Genomic DNA, 16,693 nt, shown 5'->3' on the forward strand with positions numbered 1-16,693 from the left:
TAATCTCCAGACCTAGCTCCCTTCTATTTTTTTCAGTTTTGTACTGAATTTTAAACTGAGAAATATTTACAACAGTTCACTGAATCACTGTCCCAGAAACCACAGTGACTGCTGTCATGAGGCTGATTTAAGGATCAGAAAGCATCAAGTGAAGGGGGGGGATCAAAAACACCCACACCACAAACCCACAAAGCCCTGTTGCTCTACCTTCTCTATGGAGGGATTAAAGAAAAGTCCTTATACAACAACCAGCAGGATTAGACAACATCAGTTTATTACTCAGCTGAGGACAGGATTTTTTAACATTATCAGAAATTAGTACTTTTTTTTGTTTAATCTGGTTGATTTGATAATAGAAATTGATTAATCTAGCACAGAACTCAGAAAGGCCTAAAAGATTCAAAAAATAGGAAACAAAGCAGTTCCCACTTCATACTACAGGTGAAAAGTAATGATGGTGCTGAGTTTAATGACAGTAAATGCTTGAGCTAAATAAAACTGAACTAAAAAAAAACACACACAATTAAACAGCTAAACATCCTCCTCTAACGTTAAGCATCACATAAGATGTTCTGTGTCTGTTAGACTGCAGTATTTTTACTCCAAGGATTAGTTGTTTATCTTAAAACCAGTACAAAGACAAAGCAAACAAGCCAAATAATGGTAATTTAAAACTAAGTTCAAATACTATGTTCCAGTTAAGAGCGAGGAACAGCGTTATTTCCCATTCAAGTAAAACACATCAGAACTGAAAGTGCTGTGGCCCAAACACATGCTGCCACATTTTCAAGAGACAGATCCAGTCCTTCAGAACTAACATTTAAATGCCAAAGACTACAAACGTTATTTTCTTTTAATTTCTTCTTTTGCCTTTTTTTTTTGTTCAAAATGAAATGTAATACCAATGAAAAACTGTCTTACTCCCCCCACAGATATTCTTATTTTCCCCCATGTATGAGGAACACAGCAATAGCACGGTAAAAATCAAGACAAATAGCAAGCAAGGGCATTGCCTCTTGAACACAACACAAAAGTCTTTAGCTAATATTCTCTTCTCCACAACATACAAAATTAAGATTCCCATACTCTGCTAAAGAGTGCTAATTTCACCTCCATTGCTCTGTCTTAATGAACTACTTAAAGAACTAAATATAGTACTGATACATAAAGGCTTGATATACACTACCTTGAAATGTAGGAAGGTGCATCTACGATGTTCATACCACTCAGCATAAGATGAAAGGCTTCTGAAAAATGTTAAAAGATTTCCATGTTCTTCAGTGCTACAAAAGAAAAATATATTGTTTAACCCAAACAGTACTAGTCAGACATACCAATTCTATAGCCTAAAATTTGCACTTCTTCCTTAAGGAATTTGTGACTAGTATTGTTCAAATTTGAAGCCAGAAATCACCCCCAGAAAAAAAAATTATCACAACAGGAAAAAAACCCTGTAGTGTAGATATTGAAAAAAAAAAAAAAAAGAAGAAGAATTCACTTATAAATCAGTGTTTTCAACTCCTCAGGAAGGTAACCAGCAGTAAAGTTAGTCTTAAATGTAAAATGTGATAACTTGACAAAGTAGTCGCCCGTAAAATCTTAGCTTGACTTTATGCTTGTTCATCTAATACTCTTGCTTTCTAAATAAATTCCAAGATGTTGCATAGTAAAACTTTAATCTGCAAAACCGGTAAGATTTACCAAATTGCATCACTAAGCTTTGAATATTCCTGAGATCTTTGTCCTATTCAACTCAATCTTTACATGACATGCATTATCTGCCTCTGCCCACATGATATTCAGCTTTTCAAGCTTAACCTTGAAACTTCAGTAACCAAGAGGGACTGTTCATTAGATCATACATGGCATCTAAATCAAAACTTTTGATACACAGTTAAAACTTGATTTATGTGCTATTAAGGAAGATGATTATATTCTCATTAATTAGGGAGTGGGGCAGGATGGGGGAGAGAGATGCCAATAAATCTGTAACTGAGGAGTGCAGAGATCTTAGTGCCAAGCCCGTTGTAAGCAGAAATTAATAAGGCTGGATAGAGCTGAGCTGATTCTTGCAGAACACCCCTCAGTATTTATGCAGTTTTGGGCTCCCTCATGATTTAGCAGTTCAGCTACACATGAATACATCATGGCTTCATTCATACAAATGATCCTACACTTGCACTAATAAATTGTCTTGGAACCTGATGTCCTGCAAAGAGCAGTGCAGAGACACCTTTGCTGGACTTGCACTTAGCCAGCATGGGTTTAGTAGAGCTTAGAGCTTATATCATGACACTAACGTATCAGTGCTATTCTGGCAAGGAAATCATTCAATTGCTATGTTATTGCAAATACTAGTTTTTCATCCATAGTGCCTCTGAAAACAGAAAGGTCAGCAGTAGTCATTTTACTTTCTGGCATTTCTGAGGAATTTTCAATACAAGAGACAAAGTATAAGAGAAATAAAGAAAAGTTCCTATAGTTTTGACTTTGCCAGTTTCAGAGTAACTGAACAGCATCAAGTGAAAATGGTTATGTATAATGATTCCACGCTTAGTATAATAAGATTTTTCCATTTCCACTGACAATAGTTGACAGAGGCAGCAATACACAGTGCCAGCTAAACCTAAGAGATTACAATTCCAGGACTTCGGTGCTAAAGTCAAGTTAAAAATACAAGCAACACATAGAAGAAATACAAACAGATTTTGCACTTAGAACATAAGGAAGTTTATTTCCTACATGTACTTGTTTCACACACACAAAAGTTAAATCATTTAAGCTTCAATTTCAAAATTAAATATTCACAGTATCTAAAGAATCAAACAGAAGCTTCCACTCCCAAAGAAACAACAAACACTTTGAACAATATATATGAAATTACTGCTGAAGTAATTTTCAAAGAAGTGCCAAACTGCATAAAACACAGAATCAAGGAAAGCTACATGGCTGACTAATTATCCATTCTTGCAGATGGGGAAAAATACACTCTTAATATGCAGAGATGATTACTCCTATTGAATAGGATAGCAAAACATCAAACTGACACTGACAAATAACACCACACTAACTTGGACTGAGAGATATCACTTATTTTTCATCAGTCTACAAGGTAGTAATGATTTTGCATGTAAGAGAAGTTGCAATGCATCAAACACTGGGGCTGGTACGTTCCTTTATGTCACAAAATTTGATTTACAAAAGAAATTTGCTAGCAAAAATAAGTGATGTGCTTTTCTACTTCAGTAACTGGCACTAAAGTTACTTTCTTTCATTATACATTTACTATTTTGTCCTCCTCGCAAAACTGCATTAGTTAGTTTGTCAACTATGATGTATACAAGCAAAACATTTTTAGTAGAAGTACACCATTACATTCACTCTGAGACAGCCCAGGAAGGCAGGTAACAATACAAAAAAGGGAACCAAGGTACTGGAAATCAGTAACGTGCAAAAATCTGCCTTAGAACAATTAGGATTAGAACCATTTGAATGAAGAGATCTATTCACTTAAGATAGGTGCCATCACAGTAGAGAGTTTGTAGAAATCAGGAACTGAGCAGACCTTACACTCTTTATTGTTAACAACACCGTGACGGCAGCCATTAAAGCTTATGTACAGCTTCTCAGCTCTAATCAAAAGAGGAAATAGACAGTTCACCCACTGTTACGAAGGATAATTGTATTAAAGACAGATTAGAGAAAATAGATGGAGAGCTGGTTTGGGGGGGAATAACAGTTTGTCTTGGAGGGGTTTCTTTTTAAGAAAAAAAACAGAAAAAAATATTTACTCTTCAAATTTCTAGTAATGCAAGGATCAGGATAGAGAAAGGAAGGGAGACAATATAAGATGACAGAAACTGCCAAATAACCAACCATCCATCCAGTGTTGTCAGTGGGAGGGAGGAAAAACGCTCGTAAAGGGTGTGCAGTTTTTACTAAAGAAACGTGGCAAGAATGCAAAGAATGCAAAATTCCACAAAAGCTAAGTGTCAGAATACCTGAAGCAACATGATTCTTTAATCATAAGGGTGAACAGCTTCACGTCATTGTTGATATGAAGCCACAGTCAAATGAAACAGACTATTAGCCATTGTCAAAACTTACCTGGCAAGCACTGCTTTGAAAATACAAAGATTTATTTCAATTACTAATACAGGATTTTACAAGTTTACAAAACCTGACTGAGGAAGACACCTGACTGACATTTGGGAATATTTCAGAAAGTTACAGAGGATCTAAATTCTACATGTAAATTGTACTTTTAACATCCTTTCTGTTTGAGATTAGCTATTCTTTTTGGATTTTCAGAACAGCTGAGAGAAGACACTTGAGGCCATTAACAGAATGGTTGCAACAGTGTATTACCAAGTCACTTCAGCCATTCAAGGGAGAACTGTACCTCAGATCCAGCTCTATTTAACATACAGGAACAGCAACACTTAATATGTTACACAAACATAAACTGGAAAAAATACATGAAGTTCACTGAAATATTGAAAATGTAAAAGAAAGGCCAAACAAGTTTTATCCTAGTCTGGAAAGAACAGCATCATTAAAGGAAGTTACCACAGTAGTCAACAGCTGCCAACAAAATCACGCCAAGATGAAAAAAATGCTGGCAGCACAGGCAAAATTAAGTCCCTGGAAGGACGTAGACACATACTGATTTACAATAGGTGACTAGCTCTATGTTCTGGAAAGCTTTTTTTAACCACAACTCATAATTTTACATATAAAAATCTACACATACTATAGTAAAAATCGAGACTTAGTAACGACTGCCCACATCTCACTGTGTAGTGAACATGATTCTACACATATTGCAATATGCTTTTTAAATCTACATACATGGAAGAAGGCAACAAAACTACATACTTAAAATTCTTTTTCAAAAACTTGGCAATTTTGATGAGCATTCACTTTTATGCAATTTAAAAGACTATCACAAACCTTGTGACTTTGTTTTAGCATTATGTCTTTAGTTTGTTTTTCTTTTTTCCTCTCAGATTCATCTTTAGGAGATATAGCAGATGAAAATTTTGGAGGCTAGATCACCAAGCAGAAAGAGATAATTTTGACTAACAAGTTCAAAGAACCAGTTTCAAATGTAAAGGTTAGTCTACCAATTATATCTGAGTATATACTTCTCATGTACAGATATAGCGTTGGCTAAATTTAAGATAGAAAACTGGATTCAGTGTTTAGAAGCTGGGGGGGAAATCTGTGTTGGCATGAACAGAAATATGTAATAGACATGCTTTTTTGTATTGGCAAGGGAGAAAGAGACTGCATAAGGACACCATTTCAGCTAAATGTCTCATAGCACTTAAACTACCCATAAACAATAATTCCTAATTAGCCTAATTTAGCCTAATTCCTAATGCTGAAGCCAACTACAACAAATGCTAAAATACCAAGAAAACTTGGTATAAAATAACAAGGTACTAAGCACATGTTAAAATTTAAGCCTCTTTTTTGGAAAGAATTTAGCATTACAAAATGTCACCAGATTTAAAAAAAAAAAAAAAAACAAAAAAAAAAACCCAAAAAAAACCCCACACTAGGAGCAGAAAACACCCATCTCCAAAGCCAACATCCATCCAACAGAGAAGTCATCCAAAAACAGCAAAAAGCATATTCAGGCAGAGTGTAACTCTGTATCACGTTAAAAAAATCACACGCCCTTCATCCAAACACCATTTCACTTTTACAAAATAACATCAACAAAACACAGAAGTATATAAGAAACTTAACTGTTGTAAAAGTATTTAAGGCTCCTTTAATACGCTCCTTTAGTTATTTTAAGAGAAGAAACCTATTTTAACGCACTGTAGTATGCAAGACTTCTTGCACTAGCATATAAAACCAAAGAATGACTCTTACAGCTGTGGGAAGAATCCATGCTTCCTCTCATTTCCAAGATACCTCGCTCAGGCAGTGTTTAATATAATGCAGACATTTCCTAAATCCTTCGCTCTGACTTATAAATTCTAACTAGTTAGTAAAAAGTAGGAGCAGTTTTCAAACTGTCTAAAAACTCCTATTTGACTAAGTAATCCATGCAATAGTTAACTAACCCAACAATTAATGGGATATCAAGTCAAAAAAAGAAAAAAAAGACTGACGACAAGATTTTTCATGTGGTCCTCAACATTAATAAAGTATAGCATAAGCAATAACTGGTGCAAAGGGGACTCAAGTAAAATCCCAAAATAGAAGACTAAACATTCTGATTCCATTTGCATACATATTTTATTGTCACAACATATTTAAGGAATGGTACTTCTTTTAAAAATAGGTATTCTATATTGTAGCAGTACCTAGTTGAAAATAGACTGCTGAATTTTGCTTCTTTTAAAAACATGTTGCTTAACTGTTCTAGCATTCCCTTGTTTTCTTCCAAAGCAGGATGGGCTTGGGAATTACAACTGAAAGCCAAGTTTTTAACTCTGGTGCTCTTAAAGACCCTTTTCTGTCATGCATTATGAGAAATAAAGCCACAAAAATTAGGAAGCTGAGGAGGGAAAAATCCAGGCCAGTAGAGAAAACAGAACAGAGCTAGACAATGGATTTGGCAAGACTGGGCCAAGGAGCAAAAGAAGGAAACAAAAACTGGTAGGGAGGCTGAAAAGAATGAACAATACAGAGAGAGACCAGATTTAGCTGGTCATGAATGGAGGAAAAGGGAGGGAAGAGGTAGGAAACAAGATTCTAAGAGCAGCTGGTGGACTGAAGAATAAAGGGCTAGTTGAGAAAAGCCTGAAACTGGACATGAAAAGAGGGGATTAGGACTTAGAGTAAGAAACGAGAACTAGCTTAACAAGGGGATTGAGAAAACAAGCCATAAAGGGAGATCACATACTCGGATTAAGTCAATCTAACAGACATTGTCAACCTCAGCCCCACTCTGGCCACATATTTACTGCCTTAGATCAGCAAATAACACTGTGCCATTGCAGGACAAGTCAAATGGAAAAAATAAAATTTTAAGAGGTTGGGGAGGCTGGGGCAAGGTTGGGTTCCCCCCTCCCCGATTACTTTTTCAACCAAATGACTATGTTGATCCTATTTGCCATGTGGCTTCAAGAGTATATACACTGACACAAAGACAACAGATGGTACATCCAAATAGAGGCTAAGGAGAAAGAACTGTTTGCTTTATTGACAGCAAAGCCTTAATTCATCTTATATCATCCATGAAAACTTATGTTTACTTATGAATACTGGCGCAACGTGGAAAAGGACCAGGGCAGTGAAGAGACAGTGACAAGACAGCAGTGCTCAAGCCAGGATGAAATAAAGTCTGCCACTACTTCAACACATTCCTTCCCAGTATGACTATTAAGTTCCAAGACACTTCTGCTGTCAGAAGATACTCATGAAAAAAACAGGGCAATTTCCTCTTCTAAATCTTGCTTCTTGAGAGCAGTCAACTACTATTCTCAGTTATGCCACTAGTTATAGTAGATTTGTATGGAAATTCCGAAGCCTCTAAACAAAAAAAATTCAACTTTCAGTATAGACTAACGAAGCCTGAGGTAACTCAATGGACCTTTCTTTTCACCCATCCATTTGCATTCCCTCTCCAAATCTAAAAAATAATATAAAACAAAAGAAATCACTTAAAGAACAGGATTAAGTCAACTACCCAATAATAATTAATAAATAATAGATTTGTTCTCAGAACAGTTCGCTAGCAGATTTCACAGTGGAATACCGCAGACAAATAATTTGATCATTATTCATCCTCTGTACCACAAGAAGTTGACATCCTCCAGAAAATAATCAAAAAGTAGCATTCAGTCATATGCTTAAGTTTTAGTATGTACGTTTTCTTAAGCCATTGCACAAATACACTATTCTGGGTTTTTAAATTATATTCTATTGTTTTTAAAATATCAGTGAAAGAAATCCTGATGCAAAGAAGGGAAATGGAATGGTGAGCAGAGAATTAGAAACAGGCAAGTACAGGAGAGGGGTTCTGGATGTACACTTTAGCCATTACTCACGCACATTGCACATCTACAACTCACATACGCATCTGAGTAACAGTTAACGTGTTGATTACATAAAGTAAAATGCAATAGTCGAGATTACCTTGTTATACCTTTCTCTAAACCAAACAATTTCAAACAGCTAAAACACATTATAATCCAAAAACTGATTCTGTTCAACATGAATTCGTAATGGTCCTTTCAGGCCTTAAAAACTATATGCATTTCATCTTCTCTCCAGAACGATACAGACAAGGGATTGGAAGTGTTTAGGTTGGGCTAACAGTACATTACCAAACAAAGAAACTGACTGCCAGCAATTTACATGAAAACTCAGTATTGCATTTAATATCAGATATCCCATACAATAACTTTCCTTAAACAAAAAATTCCACCTTACCTTGACACAAACTTGCTCACATCTGAATCTTCTCCAGATTCCATTATAATGCTGAGATCAGTAATAACAGCAGACACATTCTCTTTGTTCTGGATTGGAGAAGTAACAACGCAATATTTTAGAAATTTCTCTAGCAAGGAGAAAAAAACTTATCTATTTGCATATAAAATAGACAAAAATATATGCAGATGCTGCTAAGTACTGTAATCCTTAAAGTAGCATTTTTTAAACTACAGCTTATATGTGTGGACATTTTCTTTCATTTCAACAGTATCAGTGTTATCCGTACAACAAAGTTTTTGGAATAATACCTGAACTTGTCAGCATAAAGAATATATATGTATAAAGGAAGACTTATTTATAAGAGGTTCATCTACTTCCTTTCATGTCACTTCCACTTCTTTAAGATTCTTCTCATTTTCCAACACAACCCCTAGCTGCCACATATACCAGAAAATTCAAATATAAGGCTTAATCTGAAAACCAAAAAAATAGTTTTCCTGTTATTTTCCTTTTATTTTTTTATTTTAAAGCCTATAGTTTCGCCTCAAATTCTTGTCCCTTTTTACAATAATAACTGTTACTCAGGGATGTGTGCATAATAAAAATAAAATGTTTCCAAATTAAAATATGTAACAACCTATTAAAAAAATGAGAAAAGTTCATATAGTAGAAATGAAGCCACAAAAGAACTTAATTCTTTTTTCTACACATTCTTGAACACACCAGAGTAATAGGCTAGATAACAGTGAATGAAAAAGCTTAAAATCATGGCTTGAAGACCATAGCAAATGATTCCCTTTATACTGGAGACTTTGTGCGTTATTTTTTCTTATACCCAGTCACTACAAGCAAATGAGAATGGCAACACAGAGGAAACTAAACAGACAAGCTGGAGTTAAACGCAAACATATCACAGCAATCCCTAGTACTGGTTGGACAGAAGTACTGCTAACACTGCCATCACTAAAGATGGAAAAAGCAAACAAATACACCACAAAGTTTAGTGGATTAAGTAACATCAGGAAAAATAATTTTAAATTTAGAGCAAAAAGTTCAACACATGCATGGAGCTGTAGAGAAGCTGCTAGTAGTCACAAGCTAACATGCTACCTTCTAAAGAAACTGGTTTTCCAATAAGTGGGTTACTAACACATGCCCAGATGCCAACTTGGGGTCAAATAAAAAGATTTAAAAGGAAAGCTCTTAAGAAGAAAGCAACTCTTATTTGAATGATTGCTTTCTCAAGCAATGTCCTTAATGTCCCTAAGGACAGTAAGAGGGGAAAATAAATAAATCAAACAACGCTTTTGCATTAACCTGTTTTCTTCATCCACATTTTGACCTTTGTAAGCATCCACCTATGCACAATGGTGAACAGATGGGAGCTTCTGTGCTTGCACTCAAGGCTGGCAAAACACTAGTCAGCTTGGGAATATAAACTATATGCTAGTCTGATGCTGTGCCAAAACTAAAGAACCAGCTAAGATGTAGCATACGTCAGGCAGCGAGTGACCAATACTACAGTAATATAGACATAATCTCAACCATTCAAAGCTAGTCAGAGTGAACTCAGATCTGCCTACCCTTCTTTGTACAATTGTATCCTGGAATATAGCTTTTAACATGAATGACATTTAACAATTTAAGATTAAATTAGAGATAATTACGAGAACAATTTGTTACTGTGTATTAACAGGTTTGATTTAAGGTACTATGAAGCTGAGTTAACTGTATTGTAACTTAACTAATAGATTAAATAGCTAGAGTTAACAGTGTGAAAAAAACTATTCTTTATCTTCTGCTGCGTACCAATGTATTTATTACCTACTAAGCATTTCCCAAAAACAGCTGTCGTCTTTTATTTCTCAAGATGGGTGAAATTAGTTGCAACTTTACACTATCTTGCCCATGCTGATCTCAGTACAGGTTATTTCAAATACAACCGTTAATGCCGTATCTTAGAAAACAGGCTTCTCCATTTTTATATGCAAGAAGCTGGAGGCATAAAAAAGTCAAAGCTAAGTTTCCAGGTCTTAGTCTGCCCTGAAGTCACAACTTTCCTGAGAGCTATGGAGGCAGACTCCTACATCCACAGAGGACCTACTGACTTCACCACAGGATGACCTGCACAGTATATGAAGTCTGTGGCAAAACCAAGATAACATGCCACTACTTTTACACCACAGAAACAGCCAACTAGAACTAGGCAACATGTCTGAACGGAATTGTTAAACTAGTCATGAGATAACGCTTTTTCATTATAAAGAAATGGAAGAGAGTAATTTTTTTAATCATATAAATTACAAAACTGTGTATCTTAAAAATACAATCCTTAAGCTTGAATTTTTGAACTACTAAATTCTCTCAAAATCTATTTGATTTAAATACTTCTAACAAAATGAAAATGTATAACTGTACACAATGGTTGTATTTTACAACTCTAACCAAACCATTACATTATGATTTGTACAACAGCTAAAACACATTAACATTTAAGTAAATGCAAAACCTTTAATAACGTTCACGTTCATATAGAATCACAAAAACTGAGTAAAGGAACAGAAATTAGTCTGTGTTTGACACAGTAAGTGTACTTCTTGACTTGGGTATGTAACACCAAAAATAAAAAACAAAACCTGTATATTATGGCACAATTAAAAACTGTACTCTTCGTTGGTGTCTGCTTAACTAATTTACCATTTTCCACAACATGTCCACAACCCACACCATACAAATGCATAAGATATTGGCAATTCAATGTTTATTAACTTAAGGTAAATTGATACATCGTCTGCATTGCATATTAAATTGTAAGTTACAGGAGCCATGTACTTTCATCAAAAAAAAATTTCATGCAAAAAATTAACTCAAAATTATATTTTTTCAACTGAAGCGTTTTTTTAAATATATGCACTTGGTATTCTATGTATCACTCTAGTGTACTTCAGCGCTGAAGTAGTACGAGTTTTAGACATTACGTAGACAAGTGCTGCCATCTAGTGGTGTAATAGATTTAAGCATCACCAATGCAGCTATAAACTAACGTTAACGTCCAGTTACTCATCTGAGCTCCGTTGACACTAAAAGATGTCCTAATTCTGCAGGACCATACAGGTGAGAAATAAACATTCATCTAACCAAGCCGCATGATTGATGCAGGCTATTTCCATGCTCAAAGCTAAATGCAGTTTTATACAAGCAAATGGTAAAATGATATCACTAGGACCACAAGTTTCAAGTCATGCATGGACTGAAGAGGTTGCAGAACAATCTCATTCAGCTGAACTCCCACAGTTTCAAATTATGCAATCCACATGTGACTATCTAAATACTCATTTCCTAAATTCATAATATGGCTTTTCTTAAGATTATGAAGGACATCTTTACATATTTTTAATACTATCAGGTCCAATTACATTCAATTTAAAGAATACCTTTAAAGCTGAGCTGAAAATCAAGTTTTCTTGAGAAGGAAATTTCCTGATGTCAAAAATATTATTACAAATTGGGGTAGCAGCTGTTTTCCACTGCTTATCATTTTGATTTCTGTGCTAAGAATAGATTCTTATGAAAGAGCTTCCTTGCAAAAAATCTGTAATCATTAGTGTAACTTCTGTGCAGTCCTGTGACGTAAAGGCTAGTCACACTAGCCAAGTGTCCTGTAATGTAAAGGCTAGTCACACTAGCCAAGTGAATAGAAATATAACAAAAGCAAAAAAAACCCACAAAACAAAACAAAACAAAAAAAACAACCAAACACAATTGTTCAAGTTTGTAGTGTTTTAGCTTTTCCTCAGTTTCCTCAAGAGAGGTAAGGTTCGGAATTTTCCAGTCTCCAGAACAAGATATCTGACTATAGAAGAATGTGTTGTGGGGGAGATGGGAGACAGCTGTGGAATGAAAGCCATGTTGGGTCAGGATGAGGCCCCAGCAGGTACTTGGCAGTCGGTGGAAATCCAGTGCTGTTCAGGGCTTTACTTCAGTGTTAGTCTGTGAGAGCCTCCTGCAGGGTGCATGTTTTGGGCAGGAAGGGTGATACGGACTTGGCAGTGTTAGATTTATGGTTGGACTTGATGATCTTAAAGGTCTTTTCCAACCTAAATGATTCTATGATTTTATGATAAGAATTTCACAACTGAACATTGAACCTGGCCTTCAGAACTATTTTGCTTGGATGTGCATGGAATTCAAAAGTTGGGTCCAGCTGTTATAGAGTAAAAACAACCCACTGAGGCTTAGATTAAGGAGACTCAGGCAATCAAAATGACAAAACACCAGTTGAAGGTTTCAGCTGGAAAAGGAAGTATTGACATTTGTCCATACGAAGTTTTGTTTGCTTGGTTGTTTTGGTTTTTTTTTAAACATATATTGATCCTTACCTGCACTTCAAGAAGCTGGAATTCCAATTGAAAAGACACGGAGCAGCAATTCCCTGATAATCTGTGCTTCCGCACTGTTCTGTTTCTAGCTGTTATAAAATAAAGTTAACAAAATACCTGATTATAATTCTATTCAACAATTATTGCATTTCTTCCATTAGTCACATTTAAATTACCAACTGATACCATCCATCATACAAATAAAGAAGTCAAGTTAAACATGTTAAAAAAATCCAAAACAACTAACTTCACAGTAGTCTTGCACTCTCCCACTACGCAAAGTACTACATTTACTCAGAAACTATTTTGTCAATAAAGAAAATTCTATTGTATTTCAAAATAATTGTCTTTCTGCTAACATTGAAAGTAGAATCACAGCACGCATTTGCAAATGTAATGAACTGAAACAGTATGCTCAGTATAGCACCAGTAAAGGGCACAAAAATGCTTACTTTTTTCCACTGTTTTCTTGGAATGACTTGTGAACTGAATACCAGTAAACTTCATTAAAAATGAGAGATCTGTTTCTAGACTTTCAAGTTGAGCTTTCAGGTCTGATGGAAATTCATGTCCCTTAGATTCTCCCTGAAACTCTCTTTGGAATGATTTTCTAGAATTGAAAAAAAAAAAAAATCAAAAAGGCAAAAGACCCAGACATAAGAACATGTTTTATCACATCAGTACAGCAATAAAAGGCATTTGTAATGTGATCTGATGGTTTTCAGACCAAGATCAGTTTTCAATGAGTGAAATTTCAGTTGGATGATATTACTAGGAACAGTAAACTATTCTAACTTACATAAATACTTTATGTTTACTGCCAGGTAGAGACAGCCTTTATTATAAGTCTTGAGACGCAAGTATCCATTTCGAGGAACGTACAACAAAAATGCACTGTGATGCCTTTACTCATCTAAATGACTTATTTTATCTACGGAGTGTACATTTACTATAGAATATCAGTTAAATAATGGAAACAAAAAGCCCTAACATGGCACTACTTTAGCATATATCTAGTCACACCTGTACATGTCCCCAGTCCTCATCTTTTACTTAAAAAAAAAAATAATAAAAAAAAATGTGCACTGAGCTGTTTCACAGTGCATAATGGAAAACATGGCCTTTGCAGTCAACAGCTTTGCAGGCCCCACACAGTAACATACCTGATATCATGCTCTGACCTCTATGGCTGCCTTTTTTTTTTTTTTTAAAAAAAAAAAAGGCAAACAAACAAAACAAAATCCTAAAAAACCCACAAACTATCAACAGAAGGCAGTAAAAAGAGATCAACTATTTATTATTTGTAATCTTTTACCATATATAGCCCACGTCCTAAACAAGATCAGCACTGTAAAAATAACATAAGGGAAGTCCTAGCATAGAGGCAAAAGCTTATCCTAAACAATTTTGACAAGGAAACACTATTAATCTAACACGTGAAAAAAGGCGTACATTGACATTAATATCTCCTCATCAGAAAAAAAGGTGGATTCTTGTTGGCTATCTTCATACTTTTCAGCCAAGAATTTAATTTCTTCTTCCAGTGACTGGATTTCGTCTTCATAAACTTGACAAATGCTGTTGTCCATTCTCAGAATCAATGTTACTAGATAAAACAAAATAAGTATATTTCTTAGGCAAAATTAAAAAAAAAAAATCCATTTTCAAAATAAATTATTTTTATCCAAGAAATTAATTTAAGAAATGCAAATATAACATTAGGAAATTGTTTCTCCTACCCCCTACTCAAAATAAGACAATTCTATTATATTTTATGACTTTTGAAAACTGAAGAATTGGTATGTACAATTTTTAAATATCCCAGGTAGCTTTGACAAGCATAGTAATTTATACCTTCATAAAGATTTCTAGAGTGTCAACACTCCTGTTTGCTATGGAAGATTAAACTAACATATGAACCTTGATCCTCAGCAACCAAATTTGACAGGAATTCTGTCACCAACTTGAAAAGAGAGTTAGGCTTGCAGTAAAACTCTGCTCTTAATACTACAGTACTCTGCCATCAATGTAACTCCTACTTAAACCCTAGAAAGTCCACTTAGAAAGACAGACACTGGTCTGCAAGTAGACATTACAAGAGCAGAAAAGCCGCTTTTTCCATAATTCTGAATGTAACAAAGCTTCCTAAGAAACATGATAACTCACTGTGCTAAAAGCATCATGAACCTCCAGTGAATACAGGCAGCTACTAGATATCAGCAAGAATGGGACAAAGAACAAATTTCTGACTTTACATAAAAGAAGAAAAAAAGTTTTCTCCAAAACAGATAACAATTTTGAAAAAAAATGTAGCTTTGTTGCATTAGTTCCTCAAAGACTTATTTCATTGAGTCCAAATGTAATTATTAAACCAATTTTAAGACACAGATCACTGCATAGCCTCCAAATACAGAAGTTAAATCAAGAATCTAATGTAGTCAGAGGCTTTCTTTAAGAATCTTTTTAACTAATCATGATTTCATCCAGGAGCATATCCAGCTGTTTTAAACTTCCTGTAATAGAACAAGCTGTTCCGCAGATAAAAAGCAATCTTAATCAGATACAAGAAACCGAATCCAGCTTTGACCAATTCACCTAACAAGCCACCTGATTAAATGAAGCACAGCTGTTCCTACTAACACAACAGCATAATCTGCCTTTCAAGTAAACAGCAGTAAAGAGACACAAAGAAACAACTATGTTTCACAAATAATTCAAAATAAATAAATCTCAATTTTAAGAAGAAAAAAAATCTGACATTCAGCCTAGACACAACACATTCAAAGGACTGTAGAGAACATTATGCAGCTCAATACTGATGTATTAATACTTTCAACCAGGAAAAAAAAAAAATCTAGTTTTATGTGTGGTTTTAAACAACCCCTACTGTATTTGCAAGATCCACACTACATGGTTCAATACAAAGGGATGGGGGGGAAATAGAATTTTGTTGGTTTATTTCATAAGAAACAGCATCTGAATAACACAACACACATACTGCTTACAGCTATTTTGACTCAAGTGATTTTACTAGACTGCAGAAGACTCAGAGTAGTTATAACTTCAAAGAGCATTATCTCCAGAAAAAAATACCCTTACTTTTAATTAAATAAAACATAAATCTAATTACAATCAATCATTTCTCCTCACCCTAAGCATACACACACACATACATATTTGTGCATTAACGGTAAATAATTCACATTTCTACGTACCTGCCCGTATACACCCCTAAGCATTTGCTTTTATGCTGCCACAGGAAGAACTAGGAAGAGCATTCAAGAGTTTGTGAGAAACGAGCTGGTGGGGTTCGGTGTTTCGTTGCTTTGCTTCTAGCCTTCAAATCTCACCAGGTAACGGCTGGAAAACACGACTCGTCAGACGAGCCGGTACTGTCCCAGTCCGCCCCAAGACACGGGTTGAGGTTCACAGGTGCCAGACATTACCCCGGCGGCACAACGCTCGCCCAAGGAGAGCAGCCTGCAGCCCCGTTCACCCCCAGAGCCCCAGCAAGCAGAGGGGCCCCCACAGACCCCGAACGGCCGGCGCTGAGGGGAGAGGCTCCCGCCCGCCAACGGCTGCGGCGCGTGAGGCACCCCTGGCCCACCCGCCGCGCGCGCCCCCGCGCCTTCGAACTGCGCGCCTAACCAGCCCCGCTGGGCCTGGCTGGGCCTGAGCGCTACCACGGCTGCTGCCCGAGCAGGGGGCGCCGGCCGCGCCTTCATTCCCCCCTCGCGAAACAACAGAGCTGCTTGAAGGGCGGTTACCGAGGTCATTATTCGAGATGGATGACCACAACATTATTTGGTTAGCTATTGCTTTATTTTTTTGCTTGTGTCTTGCGGAAAATCCCCCTACTTTTCTTCCTAGTTAGTTACGCCCAAACCGTCCGCAGTCACAAGTCCCAACCCGTG

The 16,693-nt window shown here is 35.9% G+C and overlaps 1 protein-coding gene across 1 annotated transcript in view; it reads right to left on the reverse strand.

Annotated features, from left to right (window-relative positions):
- Positions 1–16,631, reverse strand: part of CENPP (centromere protein P) — a 150,612-nt gene extending 133,981 nt beyond the window's left edge. The window contains exons 1-7 of the mRNA XM_050904471.1: positions 16,547–16,631; positions 15,995–16,139; positions 14,232–14,385; positions 13,232–13,389; positions 12,780–12,868; positions 8,398–8,486; positions 1,187–1,283 (exon numbers count right to left, since the gene is read on the reverse strand). Of these exons, the coding sequence (XP_050760428.1) occupies positions 1,187–1,283; positions 8,398–8,486; positions 12,780–12,868; positions 13,232–13,389; positions 14,232–14,368 (570 nt within the window). The 5' untranslated portion in view covers positions 14,369–14,385; positions 15,995–16,139; positions 16,547–16,631. The remainder of the gene's footprint in view (positions 1–1,186; positions 1,284–8,397; positions 8,487–12,779; positions 12,869–13,231; positions 13,390–14,231; positions 14,386–15,994; positions 16,140–16,546) is intronic.
- Positions 16,632–16,693: the final 62 nt, after the last annotated feature.

This window comes from Gymnogyps californianus, chromosome 13 (genome assembly GCF_018139145.2).
Source record: "Gymnogyps californianus isolate 813 chromosome 13, ASM1813914v2, whole genome shotgun sequence".
Lineage (NCBI taxonomy): Eukaryota > Metazoa > Chordata > Aves > Accipitriformes > Cathartidae > Gymnogyps > Gymnogyps californianus.